We start from the raw sequence: 26,673 nt of genomic DNA, 5'->3' as shown, positions 1-26,673 counted from the left end.
TCGGGGGACATAGGCCAGCACACAGATGTGCAGCGGCCACCCCATGCTGACGTGGTCCCTGAAGCAGGGTGAGTTTGCGCTGGCGGAACTTGGCCAGCATGGGGCCTGGGGGGACGTTTTGGGATGGGCGAGGGTGGACGGTTCTGTGGGTGGGGAGCGGGAAGCGGGGCCAGGATCTGGTACTTATGCTGGATCCTAGCCCTTGTTCCCTGATTTCAGTGGTGCAATTTGAGTAGTCTCATTGGGGGTGCTGCAGTGTTACCTAGAGAAAGGGGAATTTTTTCCCTTTACATAAACATAAGAACATAAGAACAGCCCCACTGGATCAGGCCATAGGCCCATCTAGTCCAGCTTCCTGTATCTCACAGTGGCCCACCAAATGCCCCAGGGAGCACACCAGATAACAAGAGACCTCATCCTGGTGCTCTCCCCTACATCTGGCATTCTGACTTAACCCATTCCTAAAATCAGGAGGTTGCGCATACACATCATGGCTTGTACCCCATAATGGATTTGTCCTCCAGAAACTCGTCCAATCCCCTTTTAAAGGCGTCTAGGCTAGACGCCAGCACCACATCCTGTGGAAAGGAGTTCCACAGACCGACCACGCGCTGAGTAAAGAAATATTTTCTTTTGTCTGTCCTAACCCGCCCAACACTCAATTTTAGTGGATGTCCCCTGGTTCTGGTATTATGTGAGAGTGTAAAGAGCATCTCCCTATCTACTCTGTCCATCCCCTGCATAATTTTGTATGTCTCAATCATGTCCCCCCTCAAGCGTCTCTTTTCTAGGCTGAAGAGGCCCAAACGCCGTAGCCTTTCCTCATAAGGAAGGTGCCCCAGCCCCGTAATCAGCTTAGTCGCTCTCTTTTGCACCTTTTCCATTTCCACTATGTCTTTTTTGAGATGCGGCGACCAGAACTGGACACAATACTCCAGGTGTGGCCTTACCATCGATTTGTACAACGGCATTATAATACTAACCGTTTTGTTCTCAATACCCTTCCTAATGATCCCAAGCATAGAATTGGCCTTCTTCACTGCCACCGCACATTGGGTCGACACTTTCATCGACCTGTCCACCACCACCCCAAGATCTCTCTCCTGATCTGTCACAGACAGCTCAGAACCCATCAGCCTATATCTAAAGTTTTGATTTTTTGCCCCAATGTGCATGACTTTACACTTACTGACATTGAAGCGCATCTGCCATTTTGCTGCCCATTCTGCCAGTCTGGAGAGATCCTTCTGGAGCTCCTCACAATCACTTCTGGTCTTTACCACTCGGAAAAGTTTGGTGTCATCTGCAAACTTAGCCACTTCACTGCTCAACCCTGTCTCCAGGTCATTTATGAAGAGGTTGAAAAGCACCGGTCCCAGGACAGATCCTTGGGGCACACCGCTTTTCACCTCTCTCCATTGTGAAAATTGCCCATTGACACCCACTCTCTGCTTCCTGGCCTCCAACCAGTTCTCAATCCAGGAGAGGACCTGTCCTCTAATTCCCTGACTGTGGAGTTTTTTCAGTAGCCTTTGGTGAGGGACCGTGTCAAACGCCTTCTGAAAGTCCAGATATATAATGTCCACGGGTTCTCCCGCATCCACATGCCTGTTGACCTTTTCAAAGAATTCTATAAGGTTTGCCCCAGGCTGGCTTGTAGTCAGCCCCAAATTTGTGCTGGTTACAGCACAGCCCCACTGGCCTACCTGGGATTGTGTGGTAAGTGTATTATTTGACCAGGTAAATGTGTTTGCTTGTTTTTGTCCACTTTTTATATAAGTGGTGTCTTTGGAGTATGGTTTTTTTAATTCTCTTTTTTTTAGAGACTGCAGTTCTGTAATTTTATATTTGATCCCATACATTTTTACCAGCAGAAGATAACTGCAACTAAGAATTGAATAAGGAATTCCTTACTTAAGGCTGAACCCAACCCCCCCAGTCTTCCACCCCCCAAATTCTGCTGCCTGTCTCTTGCCAGCATGACCATATCATGCCAGTACACAGACACAGTGGACCCCCTGGCATACATTTTCAGTGGTGCATACTGGGTTGCCTGCCTGTCTGGCATTCCCATTCTCATTTGGGAAATTTGTCAAGAGGAAGAGGATATTATCTCCTTCTCTGACATCCAGTAGTGCGGCTGCTGCTTCTAGTTTTGGCAAAGGGAATGCTGGCATCACTCCCAGTATTTCCTTTGCTGGCCATTAAAAGCTGCTACCCTCCACCTTTCCCTTGAACTCTACTTACTTCTCTGTGTTTTGGGGGAGGTAAGCCCTCCCCAGCCCATGAGAGGAGGATGGAGGTGGTCACCTGATGAGTAACTTGCTGGGGGAGTCAGCTGGGGTCATGGAAGTATCCACAAGCCTGCCACCTGAGATAGTGTTTTCAATTTGCCTCCTGGCCTGCCTGACCCTGGAGGGAGGGGTTCAGGGTCCTTATTTAGAGGATTACCGAGAAGATGAAAGTGAAGAAGATTAAAATGGTCACAGACAAATCTGCCTTTCGATTACATAGTGGGGACAAAAGCACAGTTCTTTAATGTCAGCCAATGAAAAAGTACATTCTAAGATGTACAAAGAGTATTGGTTTATGTGAGAAACATGTTTAAAGTGGGATGCTGTCAGTGTAGATGGAAACAATAAGCAATTACTATATGTACCCATAGGCACAATAACACCACAATCCTCTTTGGCTCATTTTGACAGCAGAACAGAGTTCTACTCTTGTAACAGGTCATATGCCAGTGCATGCAGCACGTTATCAGCGACCATTTTGAAGCCATTGCTGCAAAGGGCGGCAGCCCATTGCTGCAGCCGGCAATCTGCTCTAGAGTGGATAATCCAATGCAAGAGGTGGATTGTGGGTGGTGAACAGGTGGAACTGGCCATTCTGGGGAAGGAACTGGGGGTGGGGAGGGTGTGGATCTGGGAGCAGTACCGCATAGTGGATCTTATCTGCCCTTTTAAAAACCTTGGGTTTACATGGAGATAAGTAAAATTGAGCCAGTCACTATCTCTCAGTGTCACCTACCTCACAGAGTTGTTGTAAGGACAAAAGGAAGGACAGAACCATGTACACCACCTTGACCTTGTTGGAGGAACGGCTGTATACAAATGCAAAAAAGAGTAAAATTTTTACTTATCACCCACTTGCCTTCAGGTTGTCCCACCCACCATAAGATGTGGCACGTACCTTTTTGGTACAGCTACCTAGGTGCTGATGACGGGATAGGATTGGGGCCTTAGTTGTAGAAAGATAGAAGCACTGTGGCAGAGGTTCTCAGACTTATCATAGTCACAGTACCCTTATTGGCCTCTTCTTCCCTGCTCTCCTTGGCACCATCATCTTGGGTTGAATGAAATCTTGTACAACCCAAGATGGCAGTCCTTGGGAGAGCTTGGAAGAAGACATCCCACGGCACCCCTATGAGTTTGCCATGTTGCCTGAGGGTGCTGTGGTGCACAGGTTGGGAGCCACTGGACTATGGTGTGTAGTGCCATAGGATTCACAGAAAAGATGGATTTGAAAGACTATCACTGATATACTAGTACCATTGTTGAGATCTAACTTTCTGCTTTGAAAAATTTCCTTGAAGTTCTAAATAGTCTCTAATTCATTAGTCTTTAATTGAAATCAGCATTTTTTTCTTAGCTTGAAGAATGTTACTTTAATGTTGGCTTTCACTCTTTGTTCTGCTGTCAAGTGTTGAAATGAAATTAACAGTGCGTGTTATTAGTTAAACTGTCAGGTGCTTCACTCTTAAACATTATCATTGTTAAACTGCAAAGGGGTATTGCAAAGAAACAATGATCCTGAAAAGGTTTTTTTAAAAAAAATAATCTTAGAATTGGGACTATAATTTCAAAAATTAAAATTTTAATCATAATATAATGATATTCAGGTTTTTAAACTTGAATAATTTTAAAATATTGCATTCAGGCAAATTGTTGCTTTTGTATACCTTTCCCTTTGGTGAAGTAGGTGAAAAATTTTTCCACTTACAGTGCAATGTAAGTGCACCTATGTGTATCTACTCAGAAGTAAAATTGCTTTCAGTGGGATTTACTCCCAGGTAAGACTCTGGAATCAATTTTGATTTTTTTCTTGCTTAGCTTGTATCAGTATGCAGCTGAACAAGGAGAGTTCCAAATATTGTTGCCTTTGCTAAATAATTGCAAATTAGGCATACACTACTTAAATTTATTATGAATATCCTGCCATATTAGAAAGTGATGTACTGATGGCCTAATCCTATCCGAGATTGGGCCGGTGCAAGGAGGGGTTTATGACAGCAGAACAGAGTCATAAAATGGATTTTGCTGGATGTCAGACTGAGGAAATGTAGGTCCAGTGGCAGTGGAGGCAGAATGGAGTGGGTCAGGGTGAAATGAGGGAATTGGAATTGAGTAGTTCTCAGGCAGGGCGGGAAAAGAGGTGGATCAATCAGCATCAGGACTGGGGGCACTCATGTGCTCTGATATCATAGGCCCTTTCGTCTCCATTTCTTCTGCTATTACATACCCGGGACTTATGCTTGCAAAATAGCAGGCGTAGATTTGAGGAGTTCCATGACAGCAGTGGAGGTGAAGTGAGCAAAACACTGACCCCAAGGAATGATAAGTGATGCAGGGGGATGGAGCACATGCTCTGTTCATGCAGCTGCATCAGTGGAGGGGGTAGGTTTAGGTAAGATTGGACTGGCCCTCTCCAGTTAGCATTGCCACTATGTACATAACTGTGGGCAAATGTAACTGGAAAGTGGTGAAATTTATGAACTATTTAAATACACATAGCAAAACCAAGGCTGAAATTTTAAGCACACTTAGAAAAGGTCAATGGGAAGTTACCTAGGATAAATCAATGGGTATGATTCAGTTTTTTGTTTAATTAGTTTATTGTTAGGGTGATTCACATGTCAATTTAGTTAGATTTGAAGAATTTGTTAATTGTATGAGTTATTTGACGCCGGAACAGTCCACCTTGTGCAGTTGTGGGCTCTCCCCCACTGGAGGTTTTCAAGCAGAGGTTGAATGGCCGCCTGTCAGGGATGCTGTACCAACTGCCTGCACTGTTTGGATTAGATGACTGACTCACAACTCCCTTCCAGAACTTTGATTCTATGAATAAAGTATCAAGCAGTCAACTTTTGAGTTCTACAGAACTCTTCATCATGCAGATGGAATGCAATAGGAGGAGGGGTCATGTTGTTTGGAGCCCCGATAGTCTGTATTTTATAAAATCTGATGATGGAGTTTAGGGGGTTTCTTGCAGACTCCAATAAGTCTCTGAAAGGTTCTAGTCCAGCGGTTCCTAAAGTGGTGGGTTGCAACCCACCATGGGAACCAGAAATGGGCCTTAAGGGGAGTGGCCCAGAAATGAGTGCCCCAATGGTATCGCAGTGCTGTGGGGACCCAGGGGCATGTTCCCTTACCTGGGTGGTTGTTCTGGCTTTGGGGAGGGTCTGGGAGCTTGCACCTCCTCTGCGTGTCTCCCCGCTGCTTGTAATCGCCCTGATCTCCAGTTGCTGCAGTGCCGTTGGTGCAACCCTCCTGCCCCAGTCCGTGCCCCCTCAAGGACTTACTGAAGCCCCAAAATCCAAGCAGGACTTTGGGAACTGCTGTTCTAAACAGCTTCAATACACACAGGGCTGCTTAGTCAAAGGAAGAGAGCAAACAAAACCATGTTCACCTGCAAGACCAGGATGCCTTTTTGTTTCATTCCGCCAAACTTTTTAGTTTCATCTCACCACTGGAGCCTGAGGAGAGACTGTGTGTATGTGTTTTAAATCTTTGAATTAGTGCTTGGTTGGTAGTAAAGAAGCAGGCAATGATCTTGTCGTCTGGGATTGACTAAAAGAGGAATTGTTGACCAATTGGAATAATGCATTCTGGGGTTGTTGGGCAAATTTTACACAAGCAGTTTGGGTTTCAGTGGTTTTCTCTCTTTTCCCTTTTCCCATCATGCATGACCTAAGGTGATAAAGGGAGGAAATGGATCAAGAGAAAGTTGCCTGGAGAAAGTTTAATGTTGTTCATCATTAAGAGAATGAAAATCATCATTATAAGACTGTGATCAGAATTTGACAGACTGCTTGAGCTCTCCAGGCAGAGGAAGTTGCATGCCTGGTTGGGGAAGGATACTCAGGGGCTGTATATCTGAGTATTGTGCAGTGCCTTGCACAAAGATTGCAGTAATAATGCTGGTTTTAGATGGCAAACTTTCTGTCCTCTTCCCCTCTCTACATTGTGGTTTTAGCAATAGCCTGGCCCACAGGAATCCAGTAGGGGAAGCTTTCTTTCCCAACAAAGGAAAAATCTTCACCTACTGAATTTTTTAAATATCCATTTAAGGTACAGAAGAGGTGTAGGAAAAAGAGATCCAACTTTGACAGAAGGTTGATATAAACAGAGCCATTGCAGAGTTTAGATGTGATATGAGTGCCAATGATGTGTTGAAATAGAATATTATTCATCTTCCAGGAAAATGTTTTTTTTGTGTGTGTGCAAAGTTTATTTATTACAGGTACAGGTAAGGAAAATGGGTTAGACTTAGGGCTGGGACTACATAGGTTACACATGAGGGTATTGGCCATAGATTACAACATGTCTTAATCCAAAAAAGAAATCAACAACAACTAAAAAGAAAAATAGTCATTGATACACAAATTACCATATTTGTCATTATACTAATTAATGATTTAACTAAACAATCAATATTGTTTATCTAAAATTATTTATCCAGTCATAAAAAGGCTTCAGATTTTACACATACAATATTCTTGCTGCTATACTGAGATGTACAGTAAAATGTTTCTTATATTGGTCTTCAATTTCTGATATCACATTTAAGAGGAATATTTCCGGTTTGAATGGTACGACACAATTCAATATCTCTTGTAACAATATATGTCACTTTCCAATATTTCTTTGCTTTCCACATAACCACCACATATAATAAAGAATTCCCTTAATCTCTTTGCATATCTAACAGTTATTTGATGACCCAGGGTACATTTTTGCTACTTCCTCTGGAATTAAATTTTCATCTATAAAACAATTTATATAAAATAACACTTTAATTATCTTAATATTTGTGTTCCAACTTTGTTTTCATTTACATCTGCTTTGATTTGACATAATTAATGGAATACTCACTTCTGAGGAGAATTCAATCCATTAATATCTACAAAAAAATTCTACCTGTTATTCAGCCATTTTCACGTCCTGTCTTAGTATTTTCTTTGTTCTCTGTCTTGTTGATATTTTCCTTATTGCTCCTCCCACTGCTTCTTCCATTCCTTCTTCCTCTTATATTTCTTAATCCCTCTCTTTTCTTCTTCCGTTTTCTCCATTTTATTCTTTTCAAATTTAATCCAAAGATTCTTCTTCTTCTTGAAAGAATGCACTCTCTTTCTCTGAGAGTTCCCTCTTTTTTTCTTCCTGAAAATTCTGAGTTCTAATAGTAAATGCTGCTTTTTCCATCTCCTGTCTCATTACAAAAATCTCCAATTCTTTAGTTTCATCTGACGTTTGGTCCATTCTTTTTTCCATCCCCTATATACTTTTCTTTGTTTGTCTGTCAGGGAGGAGTTAACTTGCCTCATTTGTTAAGGTAGTTTTCCAACCTCTTCAGTTCTTTTCTGAATTCTCACAACATATCCATTAATGATGTCTGGCTTTTGCTAACATCCTTTAAATTTTTTGATGTCATTCTTATCAGTATCAAATCAAGCTGATACAACTCTGGCTTTAATTGTTCAGGCCTGAGTCAAGCCTTTTGCGGCAAAAATGAAGGTGAAAGTTATTCCATCCTTTAAAGATTAATTGTTAATTTCTTTTCATGCGTACCATTCCAACAGGGTAATCCTTTATCTTCCCTTAATTATCTTGTCTTGTTTTTTGCCTTTTCTTCCAATCATCCTTGTTACAAAAAAGAAAAGAAAAAACTACTCCAGCAGGGGCTTCTTTAAATTCACATTCGCTCTTTTCCCCTTCTGGGTGGCTGCAAGCCAACGTAAATAATCTTAAAGTTGTCTTTCCCTCCTTCCAACCTCTTGATTGCAATTCTTTTTATAGCCTTTTAATGAACTGGTTACTCACAGTTAAAGGCTTTGTTCGCTTTCATGTTTTATCTAGGCCGTGGGAGGGGGGAGTCCTCAGCTGTCCGAATCGTCTCCAAAGATGGCGTCCGGGATATGATGTGATTCAGCACACAGCAATATTGGGGAAAATATCTCTGAAACAGTTTCAAGAGTCTGCCCCGTTAACGCTCTCAGCCTTCGTTCCTTCTTCTTGGCAACAAATAATGGTACCTCATTATTGAGGTCCTTGAAAAACACATCTGTTTAGCAGTCGTCCCCCCCCCCCCCGGAGCCCTCCAAGGTTCCCTGCTACTTCACTGAGTGGTAGCTCCGCCCGCCTATCTTCCAGGAAAATGTTAGCAGGTATATGGAATTTTTGAGAGGAAAAGGAAGAAAGTATTAGCACCTGAACATTCATGTGAATTTTCAAGTCAGGCAACCACATGGTTTTCAAGCTTCGTAGAAGTTATTCTCCTTACATCAACTGTTACAAAGGAGAATTTCAGATTCACTTAGAGCAGGGGCCTCCAAACTCCGGACCATGGGCTGCACCAAATACACCTGCATAACAATCTCTGTTCTCTGGCACAAGCTCTTCTTATCTTTGTGCCTAATCTTTGCAGAAATTTGTTGCAGGAACGACTCCTTTGCCCAGGAAATTGGGGCGCAGAGCCTTCTGTGCAGTGGAAGTGGCTGCCCAGTGCGAGTTTCTGCAAAGATGTCAGGCAAGAGGTGTGGACTGATGGTTGAGCTGCCAGTACTGTCTGAAGAGCTAAGCAGGAGAATCTGTGGTTGTGCTTTTCGATGGGATACAGAATATCAGGCTGTGACAAGCTGCAGTGCCCATTGTGGTAGGATGGAGTTGCTGTTGAGCTGATTAGCCACCCAGTGAGAGATAGTTGGCAACCTTCAGTCTCGAAAGACTATGGTAGAAACATACAGCACCCGGTATTCCCAGGCGGTCTCCCATCCAAGTACTAACCAGGCCTGACGCTGCTTAACTTTTGAGATCAGACAAGATCGGGCATCTGCAGAAACGTGGGAGTTTGTGAGAAGGCCAGCTAGAGAATGACCGTGAGGCTTGATTTATGATTGCCTACTGAAGCTCGATGGGGCACAGCCAGAAGAGATAACCACACTGTGAAGGCAATATCTGGTAACTGAGAATCCTGTCATTCACAGAATATATTTGTAAAAACCCCATTGTAAAATGGTGATTTAGACTAATCTGCCATGTAAACTGCCTTGAAAGTTGTGTAAATAAAAGATCGAGCACGAGGATCGGAGGTTGCAGCATAGAACGGTAAGGCTTCGCCACTGCTGCACCATGCCCAGGATCATTACGCAGGCACACTGTGGGCCATAGTTTGGACTAAGCCATAGTTTCCCTGCCTTAGAGCAAGGAAAGCAAATACATAACTGCTGACAGTATCCATCAAATATCCAGCATTCAGCTGCTGCTGAATGAAGTGCAGAATGGAGCCTGTTGCCACGCATGACACTGTTCCATGTGGAAGAAACTTCTCACTCTTGTGTTAAACATCTGCTTTCTGGGCACCTTTCACTGTTGGGGACAGTCATTTAAGCAAATAGTATTTGTTTTTCCTTTAAGCTCTTTACCTCTTACTTTCTTGGTTGAATTCTCAGATTCTTCAGCTCCATAATAACATCTTCTAAGCATAAATACTAATAAATGTTTTCTTGGTATTTTTCATAGCAGTTTGCTAATTCTGACATTTGTATTTGTTTTCTATAGTACCAGAATACTGATATTCAAGGAGTGGTATATGAACTGAACAGCTATATAGAGCAGCGGTTGGATATAGGAGGGAACAATCACCTGCTCTTATATGAACTGGGTAGTATCATTCAAATGGGTAAGAAAACATTTTTGGTGTCTTTGAACTAAAATCTATGTATTGGTTTCTAAAATATTGTTTGGAGCATTTTTATTAGGGACTGCACGCATTCTGGACCTTATCCCAAAATAGCATCAGTGCCAGAAATTTCTTGTACTTTAGGGCTGTTTTGGAGGCTGAATATCCATCCATGATTGATTTCATTGCAGGATAAAGGCCAATGCAAACCACTCAAGTATTCCCTTTTAAGTCACCCTTGAACAACTGAACATATATAATTCATATCTTATAATCAAACAAAAGTAAAATACTGGACTGTAGCTTTTTCTACTTACATATTTACATAATTTTTCTATTTGGCATGTTTTAATTAAAAACATGCATGTGTGGATTTATGATCTTAGCGTAAACCATAACTGATAACCAGATTTTAATTAAAACTTTTCTCCTTCCATATGCACTGACATCAGCTGATTATCTGATGCCTATTTTATGTGTTTTGTTTATCCTTTGAATTGATATTCTTCCATGCAACAGTAGTTGTTAGGTGCTGTTGTTACGAAGCTTGAAATGGTGATAGCTTGATGTTTGAAAGCGCAGCCAGTTTGGAGGGGGAGGTGCTGGCAGTGGTCTTTTGCCCTGAAACTCAGCCAAGGTGAAAGTTGATGCCTTCAGCTTGACTGAGTTTCAAGGCTGCTGCCGACACTTCCTCCCATCAGCTGCCCTGAAACTTGACTGAACTGAAAACGGGTGCCTTCAACTCGGCCAAGTTCAAAGGCAACTGATTGTTGCCACTGCCTCCTCCCAAGCCAGTTATGGCAGTGGCTCTGAGATGGATTAGATGGAAACAGCAGCTCTGAGACAGATTGTGGGTCTGCTGCCGCCACCTGCTCTCATTCGGTTACCTTGAAAATCAGCCGAGGTGAAAGCAGGTAACTTCAGCTCAGCCAAGTTTTAGGGCAGACAATTACTACAGCCTCCTCCCAAGCTGTTAGGGGGGATGAGGTGGTGATGGCCATTGTCTGCCTTGAAACTTGGCAATCTGAAGTTGCCCACTTTCACCTCAGCTGAGTTTCAGGGGGTAGGTGGTGGCAGTAGGCCCATGATCCATCTTGGAGCTGCCGCTTCTTCAGGTATCCCCTTCTGGTCCTTCCTTCTGGCTGAGCTTGGAGTGAAGGGGGGACCAGAAGGGGGTTCACAAAGAAGCAGCTGCTCTGAGAAACACAAGATGCAGTGATAACCATCTCTGCCTCATACTCTTGTGCACCCCTACATGACACTTTCACATGGAACCTGGGATGCCTCACACCCCCCTCTTGGTATGCCACTGTCTATGCCGAAGCTTACTATCACATTTGTATTGTATTGGCAACCTTCAGTCTCGAAAGACTATGGTATCGCGCTCCGAAAGGTGGTTCTGGCACAGCGTCTAGTGTGGCTGAAAAGGCCAATCCGGGAGTGACAATCCCTTCCACACCGGGAGCAAGTGCAGTCTGTCCCTGGTCTGTCTCCCTGGCTATGGGCCTTCCTTCTTTGCCTCTTAGCCTCAGACTGTTGGCAAAGTGTCTCTTCAAACTGGGAAAGGCCATGCTGCACAGCCTGCCTCCAAGCAGGCCGCTCAGAGGCCAGGGTTTCCCACTTGTTGAGGTCCATCCCTAAGGCCTTCAGATCCCTCTTGCAGATGTCCTTGTATCGCAGCTGTGGTCTACCTGTAGGGCGCTTTCCTTGCACGAGTTCTCCATAGAGGAGATCCTTTGGGATCCGGCCATCATCCATTCTCACGACATGACCAAGCCAACGCAGGCGTCTCTGTTTCAGCAGTGAATACATGCTAGGGATTCCAGCACGTTCCAGGACTGTGTTGTTTGGAACTTTGTCCTGCCAGGTGATGCCGAGGATGCGTCGGAGGCAGCGCATGTGGAAAGCGCTCAGTTTCCTCTCCTGTTGTGAGCGAAGAGTCCATGACTCGCTGCAGTACAGAAGTGTACTCAGGACGCAAGCTCTGTAGACCTGGATCTTGGTTTGTTCCGTCAGCTTCTTGTTGGACCAGACTCTCTTTGTGAGTCTGGAAAGCGTGGTAGCTGCTTTACCGATGCGCTTGTTTAGCTCGGTATCGAGAGAATGAGTGTCGGAGATCGTTGAGCCAAGGTACACAAAGTCATGGACAACCTCCAGTTCATGCTCAGAAATTGTAATGCAGGGAGGTGAGTCCACATCCTGAACCATGACCTGTGTTTTCTTCAGGCTGATTGTCAGTCCAAAATCTTGGCAGGCCTTGCTAAAACGATCCATGAGCTGCTGGAGATCTTTGGCAGAGATCACATAAACTTTCACAAATGTGGTTTCTGAAGTTTATACCACGTTTGTAGTTTACCATATAACTGCTGCAGAATTATAAATAAATCCATTTATGTAACAACAGGCAAGTTTGTGCTGCACCTAGACTTCTTTGAGTCATGCTGTTTCCCAATATAGTCTTGCCTGGAACAGGTCATGTCTTGTGTCACACTGAATGGACAAAAGCCAGCAAGCAGGCAGAAAGGCAAGAGAGACAGAGACAGGCTAGCTTCACTGGTTAATAAAGCTGTGATACCCAAACATTTTGCAGCACATTCAAGACTAATAATTGTACTATAGCATAAACTTTTGTGGATTACAGTTCACAGTAATCCTCATTTGGCAGATGTGTGTATGAGATATTACAGAAGGGGGGAGAAACAGAGTTAAGTTCAAGAGAAAATGAAGCCAAGTCTAGTGAAAAGCTTAAAAATGTACAAGATAAACATGGAGACAGTTCACACTAGCAGTATTTATAGCCAAGAATTTCTTAGCAGTGATAAGTTATTATGTGGAATGTGACCAAAAAAAAACCCCATTGTCTTAAGGCCTAAACTGATGGTGTTGAGCCTCATTCTTAATATTTTCTGTGCAATCACAGGCAGGCCCAATCCTAACTAGGCCTAAGTTGCTCTTTATGACAGTGGGGAACAGTTCGGCAGTTATAAATGGCTATATAGTGGTGCACTGTGTGCAACACCAGCAACCATTTTGGGTTGTCCCCTGCAAGTAGTGGCAGCGCTAGAGGCCCACTACCACTGCCAGCTACCTACAGGAGTGAAGGTAAGTCAGTGGTGAGTGGCAGTGGAATGAGATGGGGAGGAAAGAGAGAGTATCTGGCAGGGGGAGGTGGGTGGTAGGTGGACTGAGAGAGGGAGAGTTGGATCTCAGCAGCACCAGCATGTACTAGACCCTAACCTATCTCCTTTCCTTTCTCTTACTCTCCTCAGACTTGCACCTTTAAAACACCTGTTAAAATAAAACAGGTCCAAGGAGAACCATTTGAAGCAGAGGAGACCTGGGTTAAGGGACAAAAGTCCCCTTACCTTGAGGATGCCTCTGGACTGTTTCCCCCCTCCATTGCCCACACCGTTGGCACGGCTGCATCGTAGTTAGGATTGGGCTGTTGGTGGACTTCTGCACATGCTCAGAACCTTCCTTTGAAGTTTCCAAAGCTCTGTCAATCATTCTGCTCCTGCTGCATAGTGGGGACAATTCTGTGCATACTGTATGCCTTGCAGGAGGAGGAATGCCCAATCCCACAGTTCCTTTTTGACCACCAGTGAGGAATGGTGAGGAATATCTCTCTTTGTCTTTGGTCCTTCAAAACAAAATGTTACAAAATTTTTACTGCAGTTTTCATCTATTCTTTTATTGGAGGACACTTCCTGGTAATGAAGAGAGAGGGCAGTGGTTTCCCCTATAGAATGTCAGTTCTTTCATCCAGATCATGAATATCTGCATAATATCAATAGTAAACATCCTGATGCATCTCTGTGAAGAAGTCTAGTTTGCAGACATAGACTCAAAAGGTCTGTATTTCCACATCTTAGCCTATTCAAGAAAATCTTCAGTTCACAAGATTTGGTGGAAGTGGAAATGCTTCTGTGCAGGCATGGGATCTAATAACTTTCAGCCAACCAGCTAGCAGCAGTTCTCTTGGGTTTCAGAAAGGAATTTTTATCTGTCTTATCTAGAGATGCCAGGGATTGAACCTGCATGCAAAACTCTTCATCGTGATCTCTGTCTTAATTGAGAGTCCATCTTGATTCCATCTCTGCCCTCCATCTGGGAGCACATGATATACATGTCTTCTTGCACCTGTTGATCCTTGGTTTTGCCGAAGATCTATTTAACCTATAAATCCTCTGGTCTCATCTTGAATTTTGTTTTTAATCTTGTACCAATTTTGGGGCAATTCATTTGAGCTGGTGGCTTCAGTAGATCTAAACCTACGAGTAGATCTGAACCTCGTACTTGTGACCAAGATAGCATTTCTCATAGTAGTTATTTCAGCACAAGGGATCCTCTGTGTGCTCTGCAGACATTGCCTCCTTGCCTAAAGTGTCCTAAATATTGCCTAAAGCAATCCTAAATATTGCTTAATATGGAGTGTACTCAACACTCCATATTAAGCAATATTTAGGATTGCCCGTGTTCTTTCAAAGCTTGACTCTGGATGACGAAAGAACTTGTACATGTTTAATCTTAAACAAACCCTTTCATTTTGTGTTCGTAAAACTGTATCATTTAGGACAGACAACAGGCTGTTATTAAGGGTAAATATGTTAATATAGTACTTAACATCTGACTCACTGGGTGATTATGGCTACCTCCCTAACTCACCAGTTGGCTGTGAAAGAGGCTCCAGAACACATTCTACCAGAGTGGTTTCTACCACCAGTCTGAGACATGTTTCCTTCTGAGAGTTCTGCAGAACAACAACTTGGTCAACTTCATGGATGTTCATCAAGAACTATGCCCCAGACATAAGGATAAGAGCCTATACCTTGTTTGGTTGCCTGGTTCTGTAGAATGTCTTCTCCTTGCACTGCCTTGCACTGACCTCTGTGTAAGGGGGAGGGAAGCTAGCTGTGTATTATGTGGCTTTTCAGAGACAGTGAAGAAGAGAACATGTTGCTTACCTGTAGCTGTGATTTTTTGATTGGTCATCTGTGGAAACACATGACCCATCCAACCATTCCTCTGTAGGTCTGCCACAAGTGCTGTTTCTCTCTTCTGACATTGTAGTTTGAATTTAGGAGATCTTAAAAGGAACTGAGGGATTGGCTGTTTTTTCTGCCTTCAAAACACACAATGCTTGTGGGGTTCCCCACATGCAAGAGCAGGGGAAGAATATTCAACAAAGCTCTGGAAGCTTCTGAGGTCGGTTCTGTGATGTGCAGAACTCCAGAGTATGTCTGCACCGATGACCACTTAAAGGGCTGTAGTTACAGGTGAACAATTTTTCCTTTCCAATTTCTCCTAAACCAGTGATCACTGAAGGAAACAAAAGTAGCATGTTATGTTTTACCTGTTCGTAGATAATTCTGGCTGTTGAGAGACAGTCTGTAATCTCACTGAATGATATGCTCATCTTTTGAATTGTGTTTTTTTGTTTTTGCTTTGGCAGCTACAAATGCTGATGGATTTGCACTGTATTTCCTGGGTGACTGCAATAATGTAAGTATAAATTTGGAGAGCTGTGTATTACAGGAAGAATGCCCTTTCTACAGTTCTACGTGTAATATATTGTACAAAATGTAGCAGGAATTGATTATAAATTGATTATAAGTTTTATCAGTGCAGCTGTGCTAATGAATTGCACTGGTGGACAAATTGATTTTTCCACTCCACTGCCAAAGGTCTTCTCAGTGCAGCTGCATAGCATAAAATAGTGGGGGATAGGATTGGGCTGTCTGCAATCCAATACACTATTACTTGGGAGTAAGTTCCACTGAATTGAATGGGGCTTATTTCTGAGTAGACTTGAACCTGATTGTTCTGTAAAAGCATTTGTGGGAGCAGCAATCAAGTTGTCTCAAAGGCAGAGCAGAATAAATGAATTTCCTTCCTAAAGACTAGCAGGGAGGAAGCAGAATGGACTTTACAGGGAAGAGAGTTCCACAGTGGTTGGCCCTGCCCCATAAGCACATCATGCACTTCATCAGGCAGTGACATGCAGAGTACAGCTTTTCTAACAGACCAGAGGAGAAGAGAGAGATACAAGTGTGATTTCATGAAATAGCTGAATATTGCTATGCTGGAATGAATAAGGACAATTATGTTCCCCCTGCTATATATAATAGAACCACCACTTAAATGGTATCTCTCCACATTGAAAGGTCTCAGTAGTAGCATTTTGAAACAGGTTGTAGTTTCTGGTTGCCTTCAAAGTCAACTGCACACAGAGAGTATTGCAGTCATCCAAAAAGGATGTGAGCAAGCATGCACAACAGTGGCCAGTTTACACTCTCAGGGAGGAGCCATAGCTGGTGTGCCAGTTTAAACTGGAAAAGGTGTTCCTAGCCATTTCCACCACCTGAATAAACAAGATCAAAGCAGGGTCCAGGACCCCTGACTTCCCTCCAGACTGTGCCTTCTCCTTCAGAGAGAGTACAACCCCATCCAGAACAGAACAGAATATCACTTCTTAGATAAGCTCTTCTACTGGCCATGAACACATCTGTCTTATCTAGATTAAGTTTCAGTTTACTAGTCCACATCCTCCCTATCATCATTTTCAGGCACCAGTTCAAAATGTTCATCAACTCCCTTGGATCAGATGACACTATAAGAGAAAGCTGGGTATAATCTGCACATTGGTAACATTGCAACTCAGATCTTCTGACAACTACATCCAGGGGTTTTGTGTAGTTATTTGAACAACATAGGGACAAGATAGAACCTTGTAGGATCCCAAGGCCAAGTAATACACACATGGTGTTTAAAACTTTTAAGTTTTAAGAAATAATTTCTGATTTTCTCATTTTCCTTTTGTTACTTCCCTATTTATATTCCCTTTCCCTGTAGTTTTAACACTTTGCACTTGTTATAGGAACTCCTGTTTGGTAAGCTTTACCAGCTTATATTACTAAACTGAAAAAATTATTGGTTTGACTTTACTGACATATTTCATATGTCATTTGCCTCTATTTTCTTCCTTTCACTGTTAACGTGGTCCATTTAACTGTACTTTTTGTTTTCCTGTCTTTTAACCAACTCTCAACCAACCAACAAGAATTATTAATAGCTACTTCTTATCCTAGGACTGCTAAGTTTCTGTAGGAGTTTCTTTATGTAAGAATGTATCATTTTATTAAGATTTCAAGCATGTATTTTTCACTGCATCAGCTTTTTCTACATGCTTAAAGAATTTCAATATATAGTGTAGGATTATCTTTGTAAGAGCTATGTTTTCTTCAGTATAGCTTGTCGATCCACAAATTTAACAAACCTGTCATTAAAAAGGATTTCCACTAGTTACCTAAACTAGCCAGATAAGCCAAAAGTTTTTTTTTTTAGGTTTTTAAAAAATCTGCTTTGACCAAATTCCAGCTATTTCATGTGAAGGCTGATTTTTCTTCCACAATTTCACATTTAAGTACAGGTTGATCTTTGGTTTCGCAAAAATTGTAAATGCCTGCCAGAAGGCTCTGGCAGGCATTCTGAGTTGCGGGAGGCTGCGGAAGACCTCCTAGACATGACATCTGTTTGTATCTGGGAGTCTTCAATGGGTCCTTCAGCCACAGGTTCAGAACCTGCGATGGGTCAAATCGGTGGATTCCGAATCTGTTGATAAAGAGGACCTATGGTACCTGAAAATTTTTAGTTTAAATGTCTTAGTGACCTGTTGGTGTTTAGTTTGGGGAATTTTCTGAAAGTTTTAAATTGAAGTCAGTGAAAGACTGAATATGAGCTGACAAATTGATGTTTAATTTAGGCAAGAAGAAGGTGCTCCTGGTCAGCGGGAATTCAAGTCAAGGAATAGGATTTAAGCTGATTTTGGATGGGGTTGCATTTCCTAGAAGGACCAAGTCTACAGCTGCTCCATGATCAGTTTTGCTACCAGATGCTGAGATGGCAGCTGTAGCAGGAGTGCTGTTGCACAGTGGTCTGGTGCTCTGACAGTGACTGTTCTTTGAGAAGGCAGATATGGCCAATGTGATGCATGTTTTAGGTACTTTAAGATCAGACTACTGTGATGCTCTCAATGCAGGACTGTATTTGAAGAGCATCTGGAAACTTCAATTGGGGCAAAATGCTACATCAGAAGTTCTGATCAGGACTACTCACCTTTGTGGGATATGACTGCTTTGCTACACTCCAATTGTGCTGGCTACTGATCTGTTTCTGGGCTAAATTGAAAGTCCCTTTAAAGCACTAGCAGCACAATCCTACACAGGTCTTCTCAGAAGTAAGCCCCTCTAAATTCAGAGGGACATTTCTTGGTAAATGTATATAAGTTGGCTGCCTAAATGATTTTGGACAAGAATACTGAAAGGAAAATCTCTTTCCATGCTATGCTGTTTACCCTTTGAGATAAACTGGAAAAGCTATCTTGCATATCCTGCATCCATCTGAGCTGCTGTTTAGAGAAAATGTGTAAGAGAACCTTCTGTGTGGCAGCCCCCAGATTGTGGAATTCCTTGCTCCCAAAGAGTCAGCTAGCATCTTCCTTTATTTCCAAAGACTGGCTCTATTTAATGCTGTGATATGCTATTAAGAAGTTTTTCAGTGTTTTTCGGTTATTTTTTTTAACCTGATTGTCAACAGTCATACAGTTTCAAGAACAAAAGGGCATATAAATTTATTTATAAATAGATAAAAATAATTAAACACTTCTTCCTTTCACAGGAAGGAAATACATGATGTAATACCAGGAATACCTGGGAAAATGTGTGAGGATAGGAGATGTTGATAATATTGGGTAGTAACACCTTAGATGAATAGATGTTCACCTAGGGTCTTTGCCCCCCTCCCCACTCATTCGTGCTTTAAGGTAAATTTATCCATCTGTTTTTCTAGAATAGAAAATACTGAAATAGTTTCTTAATTCTGTGTGATAGTGCCATCTTGTGACTCTGCTAAACCATTAATGAAACAGAGCAACTAAATCATGTATCCGACTGACCTAAGTATTAGGGATTATTCTGTTTTTTATGTCCTTTTTTCTTTTTCTTTTTTTTTTGTGGGATTTTTTTTTATGCTTTATTTATTTATTACAGATACAGGTAAGGAAAATTGGATAGACTTAGGGCTAGGACTACATAGGTTACACACGAGGGTGGTGGCCATCGATTACAACAAACATTAATCCAAACAAAATTAATAATCAATACAAAAATTATCATATTCTTTAACCGTACTGGTTAATACTTTAACATTCCATATTTTTCCTCTAACCTTATCTATCCCATCATAAAAAAAAACACAATTCAAACTTTTACTTATACACTCTTCTTACCACTAAACTAGTCCCTAAAATAAAATCTTTCTTATCTAATTCTTAATTTCTAATATGACATCTAAAAAAAAGTCTCTGATTACAATGGTATTACCTCTTTCAATATCTCTTATAACATGTTATACATCATTTTCCATAACTATCCAATCAAAAAAGGCTTCAAATTTTTACTTATAGATTCTTCTTACCACTAAACTAACCTCTAAAATACAATCTCTTATCTGATTCTTAATTTCTAATATCACATCTAAAAACGAATATCTCCAATTACAAAAATATTATACTTCGCTTATCCACAATACTTATATTCCAAAATTGCAGTTCCATCTAATTTATTTCATATATTTACCACTTTAATTTTCACAATACTTATATTCCAAATTCCCTTTTCATCCACTTTAATTTAATCTAATTAATAAAATATTATATCTTAATACCACTTAATTTCCGCAATATTTATATTTCAAATTTTCATTTGCATCTACTTTAATTTAATATATATATATATATAAATTCTATTTATTATTCAACCATTTTGCCCTTCTTCTTATTGTTTACTTTGTACTCTATCTTATTGGTGTTCCCTCTTAGTCCTCCTACTGGTTCTTCCACTTCTTCTTTTTCTTCTTAAGTCCCCCCCCTCTGTTTTTCTTTCTTCTTTTTCATTCTGTTATTCTTGAATTCAATCCATAAATTCTTCCTCTTCTTGAGACAGCTTGCTCTCTGAACATTTCGTCTTTTTTCTTCCTTAAGATTCTCAGTTATTATGACATCTGCTTCTTCCATCTCATGTCCCATTTCAAAATACTCCACTTCTTTAACTTCACCCGACATCTGATCCATTCTTTTTTCTTCTCTATTGTTTATAATCTGTTCTTGCGAGTTTACAAGGGAGGAGCTTATTTGCCCAATTTGTTCAGAGAGTTCTCTGACTTGTTGCTCCATTTCTCTTCTAAAATCCATCAGAAAGTCCACCAACAAGGCCTGGCTTTCACGATCATCTTCTAGATTTTCAAAAGCCATTTTTATCAACACCAACTCGAGCCACTTCCTACAGGGCTACTTTCTAATTTTATATCCAGGGCTACTTTCCAAATTTTTATATCAAAAAAAAGTCAATCAAATCCACACTCAAATTAGGTTAGTATGCCTTTAAATGACCAAAAGAAGAAGAAGAAAAAAATTCAAGCCTCTTGCTGAGAAACCGAAACCGAAAGTAGCAGAATCCGGGCTTAAATAAAGGCTTTTTGCTGGGAAAATGAAGGTAGACTTTATTTCCTTCGTTGAAGATTACTTATTTATTTCTCTTCTGTACATACCATTAAAAAAAATATAATCTTGTACTTACTCCAGCAGGGGAAATACCAATTCACCTATTCCCCCCCTGGGTGGCTAACGGCCAGCGTGAATAATCTTGAATTATCTCCTCCTCCTCCAGACTTCTTACTTACAGTTCTCAGTAAAACTTTTTAACGAGCCATGTTCACTCACTCTTAATAGCTTTTTTCGCTGCGATGTTGTTGTATCTAGGCCGTGGGAGGACGGGTTTTCAGCTCTCCGAGCTTTTCAAAGATGGTGCCCGGGATAGATATGCTTCAGCACAGAGCAAAACAGAGAGAAATCCTTGAAATTGCCTGTTTCTAAGGACCCCCCCGTTCAAGCTCTCAGCTCTTCGTACTGTCTTCCTGGCACCGAAGTGTGCCTTAGTTGTTTAGGCACATGAAAACATATCTATTTCGCAGTCTCTTCGGGAACCCCCAAAGTTCACTGCAACTTTGCTGAAAGTTAGCTCCGCCCCCGATGTCCTTTTTTCATAGATGTTTTGTAAAGGTGACCATAGATAAGGTAAAACACATAATTCTCATCTTTGCAAATTTATTGTTTCAAAGCGATACAAATAAAACACGGTAAAAAAAAAGTTGGACACAGTTTGGCATAAATTATTATTATTAAGAATTCTCCTTTGTCTGGGAGGCTTTCTGAGGTTCGCATGAGGCCTCCCTGAGTCTTAAAAGGCTTCCTGACTGCCTTAGAAAGCATATTTGTTTTTCACAAAAAGCGGAAGTGGCTTTCTAACACCTGTGGGGCCTACTAAGGCCTTTGAGGCACAGGGAGGCCATGTGCAGCCTCCTCAGAAAGCTTCCTGGACATGACCGGAAGGTGCTTTCAGTTGTGTTCGGGGTTATGAACCTGTGGATAAAGAAGGGCCCATCTGAACAGCAGAGACACCAGCAACAGCCACTGGAAAAGACACCATGCTGAGGTGAAAAGGGACATTTGCTCTTTCCCTGCTAAATGTGAAGAGGCACTTTAAATGCCACAGATAAACATCTTAAACACGTTTCAATTTTAAAGATAAGGCAAATAACAAATCTTTGGATAAGCTAAAGGTCTATATTAACTTACCATTATTTAGATCTCCATTTTGAAGTATAAATGCTATGCTTCTTTAGCTGTAATAGTAAAGCCTAACAGCTTTAGGATAATTGTAACTTTTTCTTGGAAGCATTTGTTAACTTTTCAGATTGTCTTAATATCTTATATATGTCTACTCAGAAGTAAGACCCATTGATTTCAGTGGAACTCTTGGGTAAGGATGCATAGGATTGCAGCTTTAATTCTCAAAATACATTGAACATGTTTTCTGGTTATTCAGAAAATTGTTTATCTGGAGAACCAAAAATGTATTGCTCATGCACCCCACAGTAAACACATGAGACAGAGTCTTGGATTAAGCGGGGCCATTTTATTTAAAATAACTTCAGGTAAACACACCTGCAGCATATAACCAAATTCTTCCCCCAGTGCATGGACATATAACTTAGGGGAGTCAGTGGGGTGACCATATATTCCCCAAGGGTTGGGGAATATATGACTCAAAGCTGCATTCTGACTCAAAGCTGTGATGTAACACTTGGATGGCTCAAGTTTCTCACTGCCAATGCATTAGGATAGAGGCAGCTGACCTGTACAGGGGCAACACATGCCAGAAAAACAGTGGAGGTTGCCCTGGCATTCCAAGCCAAATGGTTCACCAGCCAGCTTCCTAGAGCTGGCAAACATTTGAGGAGTGATACTAGTTCACCCACTGGCCTTGCTTCCTCAGGATGCATGCCAAGCAACCTACTCCATCTCCCTAGCCTGCATAGCATCTGCTTAAAGTGACCAAAAAGTAAGATAAAAGGAACAAAAGTGATGCAAAAAACAATGTCAACCATCCCAGACAAATGCCAATATGGGGAAGGCAAAAAAAAAAAAAATAACACCCCTGTCTGTTATGGCTAGTCAATCTAGTAGCAAAAAATTCCTACCTGTCTCCCAAAAGGGAGCAATCAGCTAATCTCAGACTGCACTAAAGGGAAGGGTGGGTGGGGGGTTGCTTTCCGGAGCTGGACTGAGGAAGAAACTCCAGTTCTGGCCACTGTCTATTAAGCTTCACGCCTGTCAAACAAGCACCAACTGGGTGTGCTCTCATTTTCCATCCTCAGCCCCATGTTATGAATGGAGGCTGACGAATACAGTTTTAAGTTCTATAAGTGCTGCAACAAGATTGATTTTATCCTAATGCAGGTGAGTGCTGTTTTGTGATGCTCCGACCAGCGACAGGCCGCATATGCAATGCCATCGCTGGTCCCTGCACACCCCCCCCCCCAAACCTATGAAGCTGAGGGGAGCTCTGCTCTCCTAGCCTCTGGAGGCTTTTCTGAGCCTCTGCAAGGTTCAGAATGCCCAAATTGTGTGAGAGACACAACTTCCCATTTATTGGGAAACTGGAAGTCACATCTTTCACAGGTTTGGGGCATTCTGAGCCTTGCAGAGGCAGTGTGCAGTCGCATGCTGCCTCTGTGAGGCTCAGAAAAGGCCCAGAGGCAAGGGGAGCATTGCTTCTCCTTGTCTTCATTGGCTTCATATAGCGTCAAGCCTTGCTTGACAACGGGGGTGCCAGTCCGCATCCCTGTTGCTAAGGAATATACAACTATACTTTGTAACTGGAAGACCTGATATTGAATACAATCTTACCATTTATGCTTGTTGAATGATATTCAACAGAATAGGGCACTTGCCATGAGTTGTGTAGAATTTAATGTTTGTGATAGTTTCTGACACACACACACACACACACACACACAATATATATATATATATATATATATATATATATATATATATATATATATATATATATATATATATATATATATAAATAATGTGACAATATATATGTCAGAAACTATCACAAACATTAAATTCTACACAACTCATGGCAAGTGCCCTATTTTGTTGAGTGTGTGTGTGTGTTTAAAATAAATGATCACTTTTCATATTTTTGCATTTCCAAAAGTAATGCTAAACTTTTTATAGATAATTATCAGATATTTTGTGACATAAAATTATAATTTGCTATGAATAGCCAAATTTCTAATTGTACTTCCTTTTTTTTGTTTTGTTTTGTTCTTCCTCAGAGTCTCTGTGTTTTCACACCACCAGGACCAAAGGGTGGACAACCAAAGCTTGTTCCTGTAGGGCCCGTTTCACTTGGCACCACAATATCTGCACATGTAGCCAAATCTCGGAGAACATTATTGGTAGAAGATATTTTGGGGGTAAATTGCTATCTTTTTTTTTTTTTTTTTAGCAATTTAATTTAGAAGTTGAGAAGAACCAAACTTGGTAACACAGGTGGTGCCTGATCACCTGCAGATTTTTTATCCACAGATCTGACTCAACGCAGGTCACCCAACTTGCACTGGGCCCAACCTGAACCCTCTGAACGCAACCAGAACTGCACTCCAGCCACTGCAGAAGGCCTTTTGAGGGTCAGTGAAGCCTCCCCAGCTCTCAGAAGGCCTTCGAGGGCCTCTGGAAGGCCTAAAATCATAACTTATAGTTTGGACCTGAAAACTGGAAGTTGCAATTTTAAGCCTTCCAGAGGCCCTAGAAGGTCTTCTGCAGATCCAGGAGACCTCCCAGGCACCCATAATGCTCTTTGGTGTGCCCTCATAGCAGATTTGATCATCCGTGGGTTTCTGTATCCATGGGGGTTCTGGGAACAGTTGTGCATCAGCATACATGGGGGTTCCATTCCCAGAACCACTGTGGAAACCAAAACCCCTGTGGATGCTAATGCATGACCATATGTCCTAAAAAGTGAACAGAAATTATAATAAAGTGGAAAGGTCAAGAGCTGGTTATAGTCATATCTGTGTTTTCTAAGTTCTATAAACAGTTCACATATCAACTCTTTTGAGACAGGAAAAGGTAAAATAGCTTCAGAAATTAATCTGTTGCCAATCACTACAAAGTTTTCAGAAGGTGTTTATACAGCACATACTTTGATGCATAAAATCTCTATATCTTCTACTGTATTCACAAAAGTGTGACCTGGGGAGGATTTCCAATTAGTCTTGAGACTGAGGTTGCTTGAACCCTAGGTACACCACCTACCAAGTATTTACTGTTGTCTATTCTGGCAGCACTGAATATGCTGTTTGTGTGGCTGTTGGACACAGTGTTGTCTGGTGAGCAATTTTTCTTTTATGCATGAAGTGTGACACACATGTACATAAACATGTATGTGGATGCTTGCCAGAAAGGCACACTCCAGGCTAATAATGTGACTTTAAATCAGAACTGATGGCAAAAGGCCTCGGATCTGACAGGTCAAGAGGAAGGCTGTACTTTTTATTAGAGCAATTACACGCACACTTTACCACGCTGGCCTGAAAAAAGCCTTGCTTGCTTCTTGGAAAATTCCATGGGTAAGCCACAGCTTTCTTTTATAGTGTATTTGATCTATGAACAAAAAACACCTCCTAAGAGCCTCCTGATTTGGAGCAAATAAGTTGTGAACAACACAAAATAAGGTCCCCACTCCTAGCTGTCCTCACCAACTTCAAGTTGGTTGGCCAAGTTCAGTCAAGGAGCCATGCTGATGAAACCCCCTGGCCAGTTACCACATACTTAGCAAGGTGAAAGAGCAATAGAAAGACCCATTCAGGACTGGCATTTAAACATCAAGGTTCAGGAGAAGGTACCTTAATGAGCTTGCTCCATGAAAGACCCCATGTCTTTCAACCACTGCTTTTTTGTCTGCCTTTCTGCTCCTGCATTCCTGTGTTTCACTTCCTGGGGCTGTGTTAAGTCACTCTAATTCAGCCACAGTCCAAGGACAGCCAAGCCAAGCCAGACTCAGGATTGGTAACGCCTTCTCCTATTTCTTTTCTAAACCTCACCCTACTTCTCTCCCCAAATGCAACCAAAGCTGATGTTCCAGAATGCTGATCGGTTTTTTGTGTACAACCTTGCTGTGTGTCTTTCTCCTAGGAAAGCAGCAGTAGCTCTCCTGCCTCTCTTCACTCTGTTACTAGGCTACTGCCTAGCTTGTGGGGCTAATTCCTGAGCCCTCTCTCCACCTTTTAATCCCCACTTGAAAACAAGAGAATCACCTGGTCTTAGCACTCTTGCTCTGTAGCTCCTGTGGTGCAGCACACTCAAGCTTGCGGAACCAGTCTAGTAACCTTGGTCCTTGATGCAGACTTGCTAAAGACCTGCCAGGTTCCCTACTGGCTTTCTTGTTCTTGTGAGCAATCAAGCTGATGACACAGTGCTTCTTTTCTTTCTTTGTATGTGTTTATGTGAGTTGTTTGTCTGTTAGGATTCTTCTATTTTTGAATTGTTTTAGTGGAGGCCTGAGACCAACCTCAGTCCTCTATGTTAGGGAACTCCTGTAACTGTCACTACAGCTTCTCAAACAACTGAGCTGCCCATGGTGGGCTTCTTTTGAGTATTTGTAGTGCTGGTTAGGAGGGTTTGTCTGGTAGGATAGACTAACTCCCCCACTGCAAAGAACTGAAGTGATTTCATGAACCACCAAGGGGCTTGCTCTTTTCTTGTAGTCTCTAGGTCAGGATGCAGAGACTGCCATCCAGCCATGGCCTTTTTCCATGGTCCAAGCAGCAGGAACTCTTTCCTTTTCTTTTCATTCACTCTTGTAACTTTCATCCTTTCCCCCTTCCTTCACATATCTCAAAATCCACTGTTTTCTCTCTCCAGTTCCCCCTGGGTAACCCATTTATGCCCACTAACTAACCCTGGGTAACACTGTAATAATCTGATTAATAGCCTACAGTCTCAGATGATTTTCCTGAATAAAAAAAAAGCAGAGTGGTTTCATGTGCACAGGGTTGTAGACCACCTGCATAAGCTGCTTTCCTATACCATTGATTATTACAGGATTCATAAAATCAAGAGCAAACATCCATCCCTGATTATGCAGCTGGCCTTATGTTTATAAAAGATTTTTAAAAAAGATTTTTACAGATTTTATCCAAAGAGGTACTGTTGTGACTGCTGCTTTTATTATTGATAATTTCTATAACATTTAATCATGCATGATGTTTCTTTCCTTCCTCAACACAACCCTGTAAGGA

The 26,673-nt window shown here is 41.7% G+C and overlaps 1 protein-coding gene across 1 annotated transcript in view; it reads left to right on the top strand.

The window, feature by feature from the left end:
- Positions 1-26,673, top strand: part of PDE10A (phosphodiesterase 10A) — a 147,073-nt gene that overhangs the window by 67,638 nt on the left and 52,762 nt on the right. The window contains exons 4-6 of the mRNA XM_066611361.1: positions 9,837-9,957; positions 15,410-15,459; positions 23,707-23,847. Of these exons, the coding sequence (XP_066467458.1) occupies positions 9,837-9,957; positions 15,410-15,459; positions 23,707-23,847 (312 nt within the window). The remainder of the gene's footprint in view (positions 1-9,836; positions 9,958-15,409; positions 15,460-23,706; positions 23,848-26,673) is intronic.

The sequence above is a fragment of the Tiliqua scincoides genome, chromosome 1 (assembly GCF_035046505.1).
Source record: "Tiliqua scincoides isolate rTilSci1 chromosome 1, rTilSci1.hap2, whole genome shotgun sequence".
Classification (NCBI taxonomy): Eukaryota; Metazoa; Chordata; class Lepidosauria; order Squamata; family Scincidae; genus Tiliqua; species Tiliqua scincoides.
The sequence above is the reverse complement of the archived record's forward strand: the minus strand, read 5'-3'. Positions and strand labels throughout refer to the sequence as shown.